Source organism: Marmota monax, unplaced genomic scaffold, assembly GCF_021218885.2.
Source record: "Marmota monax isolate L192 unplaced genomic scaffold, Marmota_monax_Labrador192_F-V1.1 WCK01_AAM20220418_F8-fsc00265, whole genome shotgun sequence".
NCBI lineage: Eukaryota > Metazoa > Chordata > Mammalia > Rodentia > Sciuridae > Marmota > Marmota monax.
In genome coordinates this window covers 669,151-688,146 of record NW_026694808.1, presented here as the reverse complement: position 1 = coordinate 688,146, position 18,996 = coordinate 669,151, and the positions used below count along the sequence as shown (strand labels likewise).

General features: G+C 31.4%; 1 protein-coding gene across 10 annotated transcripts in view; it reads right to left on the bottom strand.

Annotated features, from left to right (window-relative positions):
- Positions 1–18,996, bottom strand: part of Agtpbp1 (ATP/GTP binding carboxypeptidase 1) — a 273,400-nt gene that overhangs the window by 130,792 nt on the left and 123,612 nt on the right. For all 10 annotated transcript variants that reach the window (XR_009225068.1, XM_046425915.1, XM_058573104.1 and 7 more), the window contains 2 exons: positions 17,755–17,841; positions 17,522–17,670 (listed from right to left, as the gene is read on the bottom strand). Coding sequence is in view for 9 of the 10 variants with exons in the window: in XM_046425915.1 (XP_046281871.1) it covers positions 17,522–17,670; positions 17,755–17,841 (236 nt within the window). In the remaining variant the exon portion in view is untranslated. The remainder of the gene's footprint in view (positions 1–17,521; positions 17,671–17,754; positions 17,842–18,996) is intronic.

Genomic DNA, 18,996 nt, shown 5'->3' with positions numbered 1-18,996 from the left:
TATTTCAACAATAAAGAACTATTTATTTTCTAAAATTTATCTTACATTACATTAACTAAAACATACACTAATTTTAACAGGTTTTTTAGTAGTCTCCTTTATTTTCTGGATATAAATAATCCTATCATGTGTAATTTCAAATAATACAATTCCTCTTGGGTATTTATATTATTTTACTTTATACTTTTATTACATTTAAAGAAACAGACCTCAGGAAATGATGACAGATGGGCACAGTGACACCCCTGTAGTCCCAGCAACTTGGGGAGGCTGAGGCATGGGGATCACAAGTTTGTGGCCAGCTTCAGCAACTTAGTGAGAGCCTATCTCAAAACAAAAATTAAAAAATAGGCTGGAGATGTGCCCCTGTGTTCAATCTCTGGTATCAAAAAAAAAAAAAAAAAAGGTACCAGAGATTGAACACAGGGGCATATCTCCAACCTATTTTTTAGTTTTTATTTTGAGATAGGCTCTCACTAAGCTGAGAGCCTATCTCAAAATAAGCTACTGTTTTGTAGCAAGAACAAACAACTCTTAATCAAACATTTTATTTATTTATTTTTTAATTAATTTTAAACAAACATTTTAATCAAAACGTTTTTTGCCAATTCTTTTGCCTTTCTTTTGTCAATTTTATCATGCCTTGTAAATACAGTAAACATTGAGTAGTTTCTATATGCCCACTTCTGCTCAGTTTTCACATACATTAAAATACTCATTAAATCCTCAGAACAACACTAGGTGGTGGCAAGTGCTATTACTATATACCCTGATATAAGCAATTTCATCAGAATTCTTATTACATTTTAAAGGTTTCTAATTTTTATTTTTTTTAGTTATAGTTGGACACAATATTTTATTTATTAATTTTATGTGGTGCTGAGGATCGAACCCAGTTCCTTGCCCGTGCCAGGCGAGTGCTCTACCACTGAGCCACAACCCCAGCCCTACATTTTAAGAGTTTTAATTATTTTATTAAATGCCTTTTTGGCATCTACTGAAGAACCACCTGTCTTTCCTCCTTTAAATTGTTGATGCAATACTTTATGTTGGTAGGATTTCTATTGTGAAGCATCTTTACATTCCAAGAAAATGGATTCTTTCAATATAAAGCAATTACATTCACTAATATTTAGAATTTTACACCTAGATTTCTAAGCTGATCTTTTCTGAAATTACCTTTACTAAGTACTGGTATCAAAACCACACCTTCATGTTCAAAACAATAGAAAAACTAAGGATAACAAAAACATACCTCAACATTGTAAAAGATATATATGCTAAACTCAAGGTCAGTATCATTCTACATTGAGAAAAATTGGAAGCATTCCCACTAAAAACTGGAACAAGACAAGGATATCCTCCTTTCACCACTTCCATTCAAAAATCATCCTTGAAACTCTCCCCAGAGCAATTAGACAAAAGAAAGAAATTAAAGTGATACAAATAGGTAAAGAAGAACTCAGATTATCACTATTTGCTGATGACATGATGCTATATCTAGAAGATCCAAAAAATTCCACCAGAAAACTTCTAGAACTAATAAATGAATTCAGCAAAATGGCAGGATATAAAATTAACACTCATAATCAAATGCATTTCTATACATCAGCAATGAATCCACTGAAAGAGAGATTAGGAAAACTACTCCATTCACAATAGCCTCAAAAAAAAAAAAAAAAAAACTAGGAATTGATCTAACAAAAGAGGTGAAAGACCTCTACAATGAAAACTACAGAACACTAAGAAAGAAATTGAAGAACACCTCAGAAGATGGAAAGATCTCCCATGCTCCTAGATAGGCAGAATTAACATTGTCAAAGTGGCCATACTACCAAAAGCGTTATACAGATTTAATGCAATTCCTATTAAAATCCCAATGACATTCTTCATAGAAATAGAAAAAGCAATCATGAAATTTATTTGGAAAAATAAGAGACCCTGAATAGCTAAAGCAATCCTTAGGAAGAAATGTGAAGCATGAGGCATCACAATACCAGACCTTAAACTATACTTCAGAGCTACAGTAATAAAAATTGCATGGTTTTGGCACCAAAATAAAGATGTAAACCAATGGTACAGAATAGAGGACACAGAGACAAACCCACATAAATACGGTTATCTCATACTAGACAAGGGTGCCAAAAAACATTCACTAGAGAAAAGATAGCCTATTCAACAAATGGTGCCAGCAAAACTAGAAATCCATATGTAGCAAAATGAAATTAAACCTCTATCTCTCACCCTGCACAAAAAATCAACTCAAAGTGGATCAAAGACTTAGGCACTAGAACAGAGACCCTGTGGCTAATAGAAGAAAAAAGAGGCTCAAATCTTCACCACATCAGCCTAGGATCTGACTTCCTTAACAAGACTCCTAAAGCGCAAGAAGTAAAATCAAGAATCAATAAATGACGTGAATTCAAATTAAAAAGCTTCTTCTCAGCAAAGGAAACAATCAATAATGTGAGGAGAGAGCCTACAGATTGGGAGAAAATCTTTACCACATGCACCTCCACTAAAGCATTGATCTCTAGGATACATAAAAAACTCAACACCGAAAAAACAAATAACCCAATCAATAAATGGGCTAAGGAACTGAACAGAAATACACTCGATCAACAAATATATGAAAAAGTGTTCAATATTTCTAGCAATTAGAGAAATGCAAATCAAAACTACTCAGGATTTCATCTCACTCCTGTCAGAATGACAATCATCAAGAATACAGGCAACAATAAATGTTGGCGAGGATCTGGTGAAAAAGGTACACTCATACATTGCTGGTGGGTCTGTAAATTGGTGCAACCACTATGAAAAGCAGTATGGAGATTCCTCAGAAAACTTGGAATAGAACCACCATTTGACCCAGATATTCAACTCCTTGGTTTATACCTAAAGGACTTAAAATCAGCACACTACAGTGAGGCAGCCACATCAATGTTTACAGCAGCTCAATTCACAACAGCTAGACTATGGAACCAACAATATATAAATGGATAAAGAAAATGTGATGTATACACTCAATGAAATATTACTCAGCTTTAAAGAAGAGTAAAATTATGTCATTTGCCAGTAAATGTTTGGAGTTGGAGAATATCATGCTAAGCAAAATAAGCCAATCCCACAAAACCAAAGACCGAATGTTTTCTCTAATATGTGGATACTAATTCACAATAAGGCGGGGGGGGGGTGGGGGGCACTAGGGAAGAATAGCGTTACCTTAGATTAGGTAGAGGGAAGTGATTGATGGGAGGGGAGCGGATATGGAGATAGGAAAGATAGAATGAAACAGACATTATTACTTTATGTATATATGTGACTACATGACCAATATGATTCTGCCACATGTACACTCTGATAAATGAGAAAGTATATCCCATCTATGTATGATATATCAAAGTGCACAAATGCATTCTACTGTCATATATAACTAATTAAAACAAATAAATTTTTTAAAAAAGATAGACAGTTGAATTAATCGGATATATCTTTCCTATGTTCATAAATGAATACACGACCAGTGTAATTTCACATTATGTACAACCACAAGAAGGGAAGTTAAACTCCATATATGTATAATGTCAAAATATACTCTATTGTTATGTATATATAAAAAGAACAAATGAAAAAAAATTTAAAAAGACTACACAAGCTTCAGAAACATGAATTTAAAAGTTTCCAACACTGACAAGCACAAATAAAAAACATTAGTTTTTAAGGGTCAATATTATTCAGCTGGAATCTCAAGATGGCAACAAATGTATTCTTAATTTCACTTTCATTAGCTATAGCTTGTTCAGAATCTTATTCCTACTACCAAATAATTTCCTAATAACTTTTGGTATATTTCTGTGTTTTATTTTATTTTTCATTATTTTCAGCATTTATTTTTACCAATTTTTCCCTTACTCCCTTTTTTTCTTTTCCTAATTTCTTTATATTTTTTAATCTCTTTTATTTTATATAATACCAATATTTCCATTTTTCTTTAAATATTAGCTTAGCTATGTACCTTAAGTCTGAAGTGTTTTCTTATGCACCACTTTCTAGATCAGAGCTGACCAAAGAAACTTCCTGCTAGGACTGAAATGTTGTGTATCTGCACTGAACAATGTGGCACCACTAGCCACGGGTGGCTGTTAAGCACTGGAAATGAGCCTTGCATCACAGAAACTGAATTATTTTAATTAATTCAAATAGAAATTTGTTGGTGTTAGCTACCACATTGAAAAGTACAGTTGTAGATTATCTGTTATATAAGTTTTAAATTTCTTTTTGGGGTTTGTTGTTTGTTTGTTTGAGACTACAACATTTCCAAGTACCAATTTTTGATTCTACCAATATTCTGACTTATGATGAATGTTTTTTGAAATCATCAATGTTTTCTCTGTAACAACTTACCTAACAGTGTTTGTTTTGTATATGTATATTTTTAATATCTTTATTTATTCTTATGTGGTGCTGAAGATCAAATCTAGTGCCTCACATGTGCAAGGCAAGCAGTCTACCACCGAACCACAGCCCCAGCCCCTAATAGTGTTTTTAAATGTTTATGAACATAAAGAATATAACTTCTTATAGATGAAAAAACTTCCATGTTCTTAGATAGGCAGAATTAATATTGTTACACTGGCCATACTATCAAAATAAATATACAGATTCAGTGAAATCCCTATCAAAATACCAAGGACATTCTTCACAAAACTAAAAAAATAATAAATCCTTAAATTTATTTGTAAGAATAAGAGACCTAGAACCAGAATAGCCAAGGAAATCCTGAGAAATTCAGGAGGCATCAAAATACCCAATCTCAAATTATACCTACAGAGCCACAATAACAAAAACAACATGGTACTGGCATCAAATATACATGAAGACCATTCGAAGAGAAGACACAGAGACAAACCCATATATTTATAGCCAACTGATACTTGACAAATGTGTCAAAAATATATGTTGGAGAAAACATAGCCTTTTTAACAAATGGTGCTGGATATCCACATGTAGAAGAATGAAATAAGATACCTATCTCTCACTCAAACTAAAATGGATCAAAGACTTAGGAATTAGACCAGAAACCTTACAACTGCTAGAAGAAAACATGGAGTCAACATTCCATCACATTAGGTGCAGGAACTGACTTCTTCAACAAGCTTCTTCAACAACCCCTAAAGCTCAATAAATAAAACCAAGAACCAAAAAGTAGGATACCATCAAATTAAAAAGCTTCTGCATAGCAAAGGAAACAAGAGTGTGGAGAGAGAGCCTACAGAATGAGAGAAAATTTTTGTCAGATGCTCCTCTGACAGGCAATTAATATCCGGAATATATAAAGAAATCAAAAAACTTAACATCAAAAAACAAAATAACCCAAATCAATAAAGAGGCAAAAGAACTAAGCAGACATTTCTCAAAACACACACACACACACACACACACACACGTGGTCAGCAAATATATGGAAAATTTTCAACATAGAAATTAAAGAAATGTAAATCAAAACTATGCTAAGATTTAATCTCACTCTAGTCACAATGGCAATTATCAAGAACTCAAATAATAATAATTAATGCTGATGAGGATGTGAAGAAAAGTTACACTCATACAGTTGATGAGACTGCAAATTAGTACAACCACACTGGAAAGCAGTATAGAGATTCCTCAAAAAACTTAGAATCAGCTATCCCACTCCTTGGTATTTATTCAAAAGAACTAAAATCAATATACAACAGCAATATAGACACCTCAATGTCTATAGTAGCACAATTCACAATAGCCAAATTATGGAATCAGCCTGGATGCCCATCTACAGAAGAATGGATCAAGAAAATGTGATATATTTACACAGTGGAGTTTTACTCAGTCACAATAAGAATGAAATATTGGCATTTGATGGTAAATGTATGGAAATGTAGAATATCATACTAAGTGAAATAAGCCAGACTCAGAAAATTAAGGTTTAATGATTTCTCTCATATGTGGAAGCTTAAACAAAACAAGGGAAAGAAGGTGGGGATGGGAGACTATCATAAATACAGAAAGATCAGTGGAGCAGAAGGAAGAAATGAGAAAGGGAGAGAGGAAGAATGGGAAAGGGAAGGAAATTTAGAATGAATTTAACAAAATCACATTATACGAATATAAAAATATAACAGGGAAAGGAAAAGGAAAAGGAAGCAAAAAAGCAAAAGGAAGATCATTTGGGTATAGGCAGGAAGGAGAATATGGGGAGGGAGGGGAAGAAAAAGGGGGAACGAAGATTAAAATCAAATTCCATGTATGTATGATTTTGTCCAAATGAACCCAACTACTTTGTGTAACTGTAATGCTCTAAGCAACACACACACACACACACACACACACAAAGAACATAAGTTCTTGTGGTTCTAAAGCAAACATAAAAGTTGATAAACAACAGTATTTTATTCCACTAAGATTCTGTAAATAGAGATCATGGTAAAGTCAAGGTATATGCTCCCCAAACACATCCTGTTTCCAGAGGGTTCAGTTAAGTGGATTCGTTCATATACTTCATCAAGCACTCCAACTCCTATGGCATTTTCATCTTTTTCACATTTGAAGCATGACTTTTTTGTATAGTTTTTCTATTGTTTAATCCTCTCATGGGATAAGAGTCACAGATCTTTATCTCCTACATCTCTAATAGTTTCCAGGTTTTTAATCATATTATATAAAACCATTTCTAAGAATCCATTCCACTATTTTTAAGCATAATTCAAGATACCACTAACTTTCAATTCTAATTTGAATAGTGTGCTTTTGAAGAATGTTCCTTTAGCTTTCATCCTGTTATTTCTTTTCATTGGACATACATTAGTTCTACCATTTCTTATAACTCATACCTTTTTCTTTCTTAAATTTCATTTCATAGCCATCCAAATCAAATACATTCTCAAAAACAGGATTCCAATAAATTTTAAAAATCAGGTTTTTTTACTGCATTATTTAAATTCTTTATATTCTTGCTTATTTTTTGTCTTCTTGGTATGTTAATTTCTGAAAGAAACATTTTTAATTCTCATAACTGTCTTCTAATGATGTATTTCTTGGCACTTTGGGGTCCTTCTGTAAGTACCAGTTACAGCTATGTTGAATAAAGGGTTATAGTATCTTCAAGGACTGCAACTTTTAAATGTGTAATACCCATCTATGACCTACTCAGTATTTTTTATCTTGAATTTTTCTTTGACATTAATTTACTGCATTTGCCTATTCTGTCTGCATATGTCTAGTTTATCTTTGCCCATCTTTCAACTTTTGTCACTGAACACATACTTACACACATCACTAAAGAGTGGAGCTTTCAACATAACTTATTCCTTCCATCTTATTTTATTTCTATTACTTATCAAATGTTTTTCTTTTTCTTAAGTAACCTTATTTTTACCAGTGTGGGTACATTTCTCCATGTTTCCTTTTCTTCTTTCTTAAAATGGGAGCTTTCTATTATGCTTTTCTATTTTAGTTCCTATCCTTATAATTCTGATTACTTGATATTTTTCTCAGACTACATTAAAGTAAACAACTAAGCCATCAAAGCAGGGTAAGTTAAATTTCACTTCCCCCAAATTACCCCTTTAAGCAAACTTTTTTAGAAAACACATTTTATAAATTCTAAGTCTTGTTATTTTGATATCTCTGTACTCTTGATTTTCCTCAAAGAAGGTTCAGGTAGTTTGTTGGCAATGACAAATGAATGACAGATTTTGCAAAAGACACTGGCTGTCTTCTGGTTTCCAGTACCACAAATGAGAAGTTGAGTCCTACTTTTTCTTATACAGAATAACATCATAAGGGCATGCAATCTTTAACCAGACTACAAAGGGTATGATTCTAACATCTCCTTATACGACATGCATGATCTTGGACAGATTATCAAACACTTTATGTCCCTACTATCTGTTTTGTAGTATTATCATTGCTTTTGTGTAAATTAAGAGTATCACATGTGTTAGCATTTAGATCAAGGCCTAGCACATAGTAAATATTCAATGAATACTAGCTGCTGTTATTATTGGTTTTTTTCCTTTTAAGTAAACCCATTCTTTACAAGTGAAAACACATTAAGATTTTCTCTTAAACATTAAATCAGCAATTTCATTGGTATATATAAAATGTATCTGGCTTCCTTATCCCTAACTGGGACTCAATAATATCAATCCGAAGTTTCAACTTCTTCTGACACATAAGACTCATTATAAAAGTTAACTATATTAAGGTAGAAAAAGATTCAGTTAAGGTCAAAGGGTACTTTAGATTTTTCTAAAGTGTTCTAATTTTATAAAAGACAATGTATTCTCATATTACTTTTTAAGCGACAATTTTAAATACTCGTAAAAGTTGTGACTAATAAAAACCATTTGGACAAAACAGGCTGCCCAGCAAGAATCATCAAATGAGGTAACTCAAATTTAATAAACTACAATCTACTCAACCTGACATAAAAAGGCTATGTATTTGAGTAATGATTTATTCATTAGCCAAATAATAAATCTTTTTGTACACAAAACAAATATACTAAAATTGGTCAGTCACTTGACTATAGACATCAAAACATTAAATTGTCACGGTAACATTCAACAGCCCTGGCCTCTAATAATATCCAAATAAAGGCCAAATTTTTATTTAAGACCTGGTATTAGGCCCTAATCATCAATGTACTAGGAATCATAAGACTCTTTTGGTGTTGAAGAATCATAGACTCATAAAATTTTGGTATTAAAGTTAACACTCTCACTTAACAGATAAGTGTGTTAAAGTTCAAAATGCAGAAGTTCAAAATGCATCTTGAACAAGTCTGAAGGCATCTATCACAAGCTCCATATATTATTTGGACTGAGTGACTCTACAGAAAGAAAGTGCAAGCTTCTAATATAACTAATTCTACAACAGAGATTTACACTAAAAATAGGAAGATTGAATTCATTGACTGGAGGATAATAGTAGCGACCTAAAACCAATCTTTCCATACATCCTCACCAACTAATAGATAAATTCAACAAGTAGCACAAATAAACCACACATAAACCAGTTCTTCAGCATTACTAGAAGATAGAATATAACTAAGTTTAAGTTAGCTGTAAGTAGAGAAATAGGCAAAGATATAGTAGCCAAATAGCAACAATAAAGTAGGGGTTAAAATCCTTAGACCAAGGAGCTGGTGGTGTGGCTCAGTGGTGGAGTACTTGCCTTGCACATGTGAGGCACTGGGTTCAATCCCCAGCACCACATAAAAAATAAATAAATAAACAAACAAAATAAAGGTATTGTGCTCATCTACAACTAAAAAAAACTTTTTATTGTTTAAAAAAATCCTTAAGATCAAGGTAAATTTCAAGCTAAAACTATTTTTTAAAAAGAGTCAAGAAAGGGACTTTTTAATAAGAAGTCATAATTCATAATGAAAATATGATGCTTAATTTCCACCATGCGACCAGCGCACTGGTTTCTTTAAAGAGGTTTTGGCATAAAAGTTAGCTAGTGAGATCAAAATAAACAAACAGACTCAATTACCTTTTTCTATGACCAGGTCCGAGACGGCTCTCACCTCGAACCACCCAGTAGGGCAGAAAGAGAGAGAGAGAGGGCTAGCAGGAGAGAGAGAGGCAGAGCACGCCAGGGAGTGGCTTTTTATTGGGGAACAAGAAATTCAGGGGAGAATTCCATCCAATGAAGGTCGAGGGGGGCAGCACTCCAAGGTCAGGGTCAGTGGTCAGTCACACCCCCACACGGACAGGCTCTCGAACCAGGAGAGGGTGGGGAAAGCTCCGACACAGTTTAGCCAGAGCGCCTCACACCCAATCTGGGAGTTGCCCAATCACGTGTGAGAATGGCTTCCCACACTTAATATCTATGCACTGGATAATACCAACCTCCTATATTTCCTACAAGAAATATAAAGAGAAATAGATAGAAACATAGTACTGACATTAGACTTTAATTCACTGTTGATAGCAGACTTCAAAATAACAATTCTCAGTACCAAACAGATAACTGAACAACAACAACAAAAATAATAATAATAATAATAATAATAATAATACACAGAAGCACTAAAAGACTGAAGATATGATCTGGAGTTGAATCTTATTATTGAGAAAAATAGTGACATTAAAGAGGGGGATCCAAGGATTAGAAGAGATTCTCATATCAGTGATAACTTCCTGATCTTGATAGCTATAATACAGTTATATAAAAACTTACATTTTTACCAAAAGTATTCCAGAGTGGTAGGGCACCATTTCACAAGCTCAACATCTGGACAAGGATACACCTTTTATTTAAGTTTGAAATTATTTCAAGTAAAATATTTAGAAATAGTTAATGATCATAAATTGAATTGGGGTCTTTTTGACATATATATAATTTGTGCATTCTCATTTTCTGTTCCTAAGAAGATTTTCTTCATAGTTCATCCATCCATTGCCTCAATCATTTAACATTTACTGAATATCTAACTGCTATCCTATGAATTTGGACAGTCAATACCATGTTTCCTACCTCAAGGAATTTACACATGAGTCAGGAGCAGGAGGGTTGCAGGGAAAATATTAATCAGCCACAAAACTGTAATGAGCCCCCCAAAAGAAAAATAAATTATAAGGAGCCTTTGTCAGTGAGTTAACCCAACTTAGGGAGTCACGGAAGACTTTCTCAGTCAAGGAATAGATCAGTTCAATTCTAAGGTATGGAAAAAACTAATATGGGGATGGGGGACAGAAACACTGCAGCATGTATTCCAAAATTCTCCACTCTTGCCTGCTTCCAAACATGTTCAATATATGTAAGATAATTAAAAAACCTTCACATTACTAAAATGCAAGACTGCCATCTAGTGGTGACTTCAGCAAATCCCTCTCAAATAATAGAGGATAGAGGGAGGATGGTTTATAGACATAAAATTGTGACATAAATAAGAACAGAGTAAGAAATATATATATTGCAAAACTTCTTAAATTCAAGGCCACTCATTTGTAAGAAAACTAAATAATTAATATCACCTAAAAGATGTCAAGGAAGCAGTGATCACATTTTCTAGTATACAACACTAAATGCTCCTCCAAACAAGTCCTAAACAAAAAATAAACAGATGTAAGCTATTTTCCTAATTAATTCTACTTCTTCATTTCAGCAAAATAATTAAACAAATACCTCCCGTTCAAATAATCTTTAATCAGTCATCAGCACCATCCCTGAAACAAAGTAAAACATGGATCTGATGATCATAATATTAACTATACTGCTAGCTATAAATGTTTACAATGTGGAATTCTAGTTTGCCAAAATACTGGCCCCTTTCTACTTCTAATCCTGCTAATGTTAAGATGAACCAACATTTGCTTTATGTGGAATTAACCTATCAAATCTAACAACAAAGTTTCGTAAAAAATTACATCAACTGAAATAGGTCCTTAGTTTGTACGAAAATTCCTAGTTAAATATTTACAAATACTTAGAAATAAAAAGAAAACTCACAACAGACAACTTCTTGTCAGAATCCAGGAAGAATTTCTACTAAACTTAAGGCAGATGGAGCAAGACTGAGAAAAATTCAATGTATAATCTATTTTTGGTTTTTTCTTTTTGTATGTTATATTTTGGATTCTGAGGCTACACTTCACTATGCTTTAAGTCCCTTGAAGAACAACAAATAAAGAAGCTAAAAAAAAAAAGAAGGCAAAAGAAAAAACCAAGTATAGCAATATAAGAATTTTAAACACATTGAAATCATCAAAAAACAAGTCAAACAACAAAATCATAAATTCTACACATCTGCAAACAAAACAGATTAATATTTGAAAGTAAGAAGTTTTAACTGAAACAATTCAACAAAGTAAAAGTATAATAAACCTGTTGCTAAATATTCTTGGGTCAAAAAGGACCCCTAAGCTACACGTAATTAGAAACAATTTTAAAAAATAAGATTAAGATCTTAATATTAAAATTTGAGCAGCATACAACAGAATCAAGTTGTACTCAAGAGCAAATTAAAAACTCCAAATGCTTTGTTCATCATACAAAAATATAGAAGTTAGAGGGAAAAAATTGACCTGCATACTGGGAGAAAATAAACAACAACAAAAAACTTCTAAAGGAATAAACCAACATCCAGATTTTTTTAAACAAATTACATTTTAAGTACAAAAAAAGAGGAAAAAGAACAAGCAAGGAAACAAATATAAATATTGTAGATATCACAAATTTCTGCTACTGAGTTTCGAAAATCTAAATGTTGCTCAAATAAGAAAAAAATTATCAATACTGTCTCCATTTTTTAAAAAATCATATAAAATCAAACTATACTGAGTAATGGAAAACTTGAAAAGTTATCCAGAGGTAACTTTTTCACCCAAAGAAGTGCAAATATCAATTTTAGATATTTTTCTTTCCAAATTCACAAAAACATTAATGTTATCTAAATTGCTCTAGAACATAGCATGGGAAAATAAAAGCCTCTTCTTTGAAGTGTTCCAAGTTAGCATCAGCCTGCTTCTGAAACTGGACGAAGACAGCCCTCCAAAAAGAAAGTGACTTGCCTAACTTATGATCAATGATGTAAAACCTTTAAACAAAATACTAACAAATCATGAATAGTTATTTATCAAGAGATCGATTTACATGGCCAGGTGGACTTATCCCAGAACTCCGCAGATGGCTTAATAATAGAAATATTATCAACATATACAACACACAAACAGGCTCTACATAGCATTACAGTTAAACTACATTGATAAACCTTAAAAAAAAAAAAAAAAAAAAACTCTTGTTAAGATCTAGTAAGGACAGAAAGTCTCTATTAGAAAGAATATATGTCTCAAAACAAGTGCTAGCATGCTTAATGTAAATAGGGGTGCCATTACTGTTAAAGTCAAAATAAACAAGAATATGCAGTGTTTCCTTTTCATTTTAAACATTCTCAAAGTTCTAACTGAAAACAGTGAAATAATGAAAGATAAATAACATACTGAATACAAGAAATTCCAGATACCTATCAATAAAATACATGTTATCAACTGAGAAACTATGAGAATAAAAAGTTCAGTAAAGTTTGATTTTCAATATATAAAAGTCATTAACTTTCTTAATTACAAGTAATAACAAATCTAAAATAGAAATACTTAGTCATAACAGAAATGAACTAAAATACTTAAGAATAAAGGTAAAAATGTATGAAACTTATTTTAAAAACATAAAATACTTAGATGAGGGCATAAAAAACTCGAATAAACAAAACAACATACCATGTAAGAACATGGCAATACTTAATATAAAAAATTCTCTCTCCCCCAAATTCTATAAATTTAACCAAATGGGAATTTTTGGTACTTAATAAAATTATTGTGTATAATACACTGTTCTGAAAAAAATAGGGTAGAAAAGGGTTTTAAATTTTCTTAAGAAACTACAGAATGTTATACTATATTATAAAGTCAAAATAATTTAAAAACAAAGTGATAATTACAGCAACAATCTCTAAACAAATGCTAATATATGGTTAGGGCCATGCCTTATGAGTACTCTGATATTTCAAACCAACAGGGACATATAATATGACTAAGAGATCAGAACAACCCAACTCAATTCAAAAAGTGAGGAACTATAAGTAAATTATGGTAATATATTATCTAATCTATTTTTATTAAGAGAGTAATGACAAATGTCTTCTAGATGATATTTCTCACCCTCCTTACAAGCAGGTCAGACACACAGTTGCAAATGAGTTATAAACGTAAAATGTCTGAAAAACAATAAATTCCTCACCAAAATTTTAAAACTCTTTACTGAAAGAATACATTCAATTGGGGACAGTGGAGCATGCCCGTAATCGCGGCAGCTCAGGAAACTGAAGCAGGAGGACCCTGAGTTCAAAGCCAGCCTCAGCAACTTAGCAAAGGCCCTACCTAAGCAACTCAGTGAGACCCTGTCTCTAAATTAAAATATTTTTAAAAGGGCTGCAGATGTGGCTCAGTGGCTAAGTGTTCAATCATGGGTACCAAAAAAAAAAAAAAACATTCAGCAACTTTACCACTAAGAACAGGATTAAGTTTAAATCCCAATTCACAGGAAATGCCCAAATAAATTCAGATACATAAAGTTAAATATTAACACTGAAAATATACTATCAAATGTACTTCAAAAAGGCTGAAATAATTTAATACTTCAACTAGCACTGTAGTACCCAATTTCCCTAGTATTCAATACTATATATTCATTCTTTTTTGAGATATTTTACTTCTAGGAATTCAAAGCAAAGCAATAATCAGAAACATATATGAAATTAAATAATTAAGGATACCTATTTCAAAATAGCTTATAATTTTGAAATGTTAAATAAGATTTAAATCTTCATCAACTTGTAATTAAACAATTTATTGTTCCTTATTCAACACAATATTACAGATATTACTAATAAAGTTGCTGAGTAATATTTAATGGCATGAAGCAGTCTTTTTTTATAACTACATTGCTTTACAAATTATTGTGTGGTAATAAATATATATGCAGTAGTCAAATGAGTTTCCACACTCAATCCCAACTCCAGAAAAGGGAAAAATTTAATTTTAAAGTTATGTGAATGCAAAACTTTTAAGGACAGATAACAAATGTTAAACAGTGGTTTTTATGGATGTTTTCCCCTCCTTCCTTCCTAGAGTTTCTTCTCAAAAACTTGTTTAATTTACCAAATTAAAGAATTACTGTCCTATAATTTTAAAAAGGCTATGCTATAGCTGGCACACAGATAAAGAAATTCCACTTCTATGAATCTGTACTAAATAATTATACATACAAGCATTATAAGTACAATGGTCATCTCAGCAATAGAAATTAACCATAAATAACTTAAGTGCAATGAAAAAGAAAGGCTCAAGTATAGTATCTCTACAGAATGTCTATTAAAACTCAGAGGAATATTCAATGACAAAAAGTACATACAAAATAACATTGGATTAAAATATAGAATATGAAATGGCAGCTTCATTTTAAAAATAAATATATAACTATATTTATACAGAAATCATATACAGTATTATAAAAAGGCGGGAATAAAACAACAAAGGCTAAATTGATTATCTCTGGACAATGCATTGTCAGTGGTTTTAATTTTCTTCTTAACACCATTCTGTTTTCCAAATTCTCTACAAAGTGAGTTTGGCAAGTGTGATATACATACAAGAATATCCAAAGGAGAAAGGATAAGGAGGAGAGGAAATTTAAAAATAAAGCAGCCATCTGGCCTACTGCTTTGAGTTAGTTTTAGTTATAGAATTTAATTCATTTTACAATTTAAATGACACTAACGGAAGAGATTATTTTATCTACCAAATGTATGCATAGGCATTTTTTTAAGGAGAAGAACTGTTCCAAGTGTATACTTTTATTTTCAAATATATACTTTCAACTTAAAATTTTAAAATGTATATTAGTTTAAATATTACAAAAGTATTACTTTTAAAGGGTAAAAATAAAAGTAGTTAGTAAAAATGCCACCCACCTACAACACTATTTGAAAGTTATATTGACTATCATATCAGGAATACATGTGTTAATATTTTACTCTTAATGCAAATAAAATTACATTTAATTAATTATTCTTTTCTCCTCTAAAAACATTGTTTACATATATTTATAAGTTTAATAAGGAAAATACTATATTTCTTATTTTGACAATATTAGAGTGAGTCTCACTTAAGATTTAAAACTATATGAAGGCTTAAAGTCAACAAATGTTTGTAAGAAACATTACATGCAATGATTAGTAGCTATATAATAAAATCACAAAAATAAAAAATGTGAAATCGACAACACCAACAATATTCATATTACTATTCCTGCTTTACTAAAAATAGACATTCTTAAAAAACTCATTTAAAAACTAGGTAACTAAAAAATATTTGAAAAGTATTTATAACTAAAATAGGTATTATTGTACCCAATCCTCCTATAATTATTGCAATAAATAAATGACTGTCTAAAGCTTTTATCTCATATATATGAATTCTAGACTATGGTATTAGTTGCTGTTTTCCAGATAAATAATCACAACTGGGAACCTCCTAAAGCTTTAAAGAGCATCATCATAGTCATACTTTTAATAACTTAAATTATTTGATCCAGATGATACAGCATCTCACACCTCATTGTCAAAAGCTTTTCAATCTTTATAATGAATAAGACCTCTAGGCTTTTATTAACTAATCACAGATAACACGTTTCTCCTTCATTGTAAATATTTTTGTATGCCATAAAAAATCTTTTATCTTATCTAACAAACTGCTACTATCAGAATAAATACTTAAAACTTGATGTTTCAATTTTAAATTGCTGATGTAAGTTTATACATTTATAGTACCTTCCCAGACATAATGTAAGATTAGATGCCAAATAACTCTTAGTTTTGTACTTATTACAGTACTAAACACAAAAACCTTAAATGAGTCTATATACTTGGTACAGCACTAGAGTTTGGTTTTTTGTTTGGTTTTGGGTTTTTTAATGGTCTAATGAGAAAGCAGTAGAGAAAACCAATGAAACAAAAAACTGGCTCTTGGAAAATGTAAATAATATCAATAAACCTCTAGCTAGATTGACAACAACAACAACAAAAAAAGAAAGCACAAATTATCATTAATGGGAGCAAAATAGGGGCTATCACTACAGACCCTGAAGATATCAAAATGACAATGAGAATACTACAACTCATTTGACAACACAGAAGAAACAGATCAATTCCTAGCAAATTACCACAACCTATTCAAAATGAAAAAGATAATTTGAATAGCCCTAAAATTATTAAAGATATTAAATTTCCAATTAAAAAGACTATCATATATGGAAATCTTCAGAATCAGATAGTTTCACTAAGCAATTCTACCAAACATTTAAGAATTAACACCAATTCTACACAAATGCTTCCAAGGAAAGGACGCTTCCCAAGTTTTACCAAGTCAGTATTATCACAATACTTAAAGTAAATGGAGATGGAGATTGAGATGGAAGAAGAGGAGGAAGAGAAAGGGAAGGGCAAGGGGAAATACCGTAAATCAGTATCCATCCCAAGTATAAATACATATTGTTAACAGAATATTAGCACTTTTACACACCAACTCTAGGGCTTATTCCACAGATTTAAAGTCTGATTCTATATTTTAAAATCAATCACAGTAACATAACAAATTAATGGGCTAAAGAAAATCACACAAACTTATGGAGTCATTGGTACTCACACAATAAATCTTTGCCTTTATTCAATTTGGATAAAATCAACCATATCCATAAATTTTAAACGGCTTTCCTACATTCCATAATTTTCACCAACAAATCAAAACTGAACCTATATCAAATTTCATGAAACAGATCCTGAATTTCTGAGAATTCCAAAAAACAAGACATTAAAATGTCTTTAAAAGTCAGTGATTTTCTGTTGTTGTTGTTTAACTTCTGTACTACAAATAGGATGCCTGCATGCTCTCTCAATTGAGAAAGAAAACTGTCTTACCATAATTAAACTGACTGTTGGACTTTTCACAGTTAATGATGTTAAACCTATAAGCAACACCTGGCCGCATTCCACTGACTTCAAAGTAAAACCACTGATGATAATGATTGCTGTTTATATCTGAGTTCAGAATCAGATCATATTCATTTCTGAAAATAGAAGGTAAACACATCTGATGAAAATTAGGAAAATATTTGTGCATATAAAGAATGAGATCATTTTAAGTAACTTACTTTCTTATTTGGATTACTTTGCGCAGATTTCCAGATTCAAATTTGGAGTTAAACTTCAAAATGTCTCCTTCTTCTGGAATGGTGTAACTAGACAAATATTTTTAAAAAGTGTACTAAAATATATTGCATTTAAACAGATGATCAAAAAACAAATAAAACTACAATCAGATTAAAAGTGTTATCACTTTTGCCACCTCGCATCCCTTATCATTTTTAAAGCAAAGGATATAACACAGGGAAGTACATACTTTGACATTTATAGACCCCAAAAAACTATAATTACAACAAGAAACTTGTTCTTACAATATACTAATATAATTGAAACTTTTAACTCACTGGAAAAAAAATCATTTCTAAAATACTGATTAGTAGATAGAAAAAAAAACCTTGTTTTTAAAATTGCATACAACCTACATGAGTAGCAATAATGCTAATAAACCATGCAGTTCATTGGAGAAAACATTACCTTCAATCAAGACAATAGTTATTTAATTAGCCCCCAAAAGTGACAAGTATTATCCTCCTTTTACATGTTCATTATTTTAGCAATTATTTATTGAGCACCTACTAGGTTTCAGATAATTGTTTTAGTTGTTTATTTGGTTCCCTGATTGAATAAAAATTTTTGCTCTCTGGAAATTACATTGTAATAGGGGAAAACTAAAACTCCAAGAAGTTCAATGATTTTTTTTCCAAAGTCATTTCAGTTAAAAGCAATACCAGTATGCCAAACTTAGGGTTCTTGAATTTCTATTTTTATCATGTTTGCCTAGTTTCTCCAATACAGAACTATGAAAACTGAAATAACTCAGTGATTTTTAATAAAATAGATATTTCTTTCTCGTTGTAAGAATATTATTTTAAATTTGGTCATTAGCTTTGGGTATAGCTTTTACTTTCACCTCTCTACCAAAAATCTTTGTAAAAGTGTTTACCTCCTCCAAATATTATCAGTAAAATGTGAAATTTCCCTTAGAATAATCAGAGAAAGGAGAAACCCACCAAAGGCTAACTGAACAAATGACTGAATAATATTCACAGTCAACATTTGTAATTTTCATTGATTTATTTATTCTTAAATCCAAAAAGGTGATATCAGTGAGAATCCTAAGTAATAAATAACTAACACGCCAAGGATCACAAATAAATGGCTTCAAAGCTAAGTCAGGTAACTTAAATAACTGAAACTGTAAACTGTAAGAGATAATAAGATGGAGCAAGTGGAGGGAACTGGTGAAAATT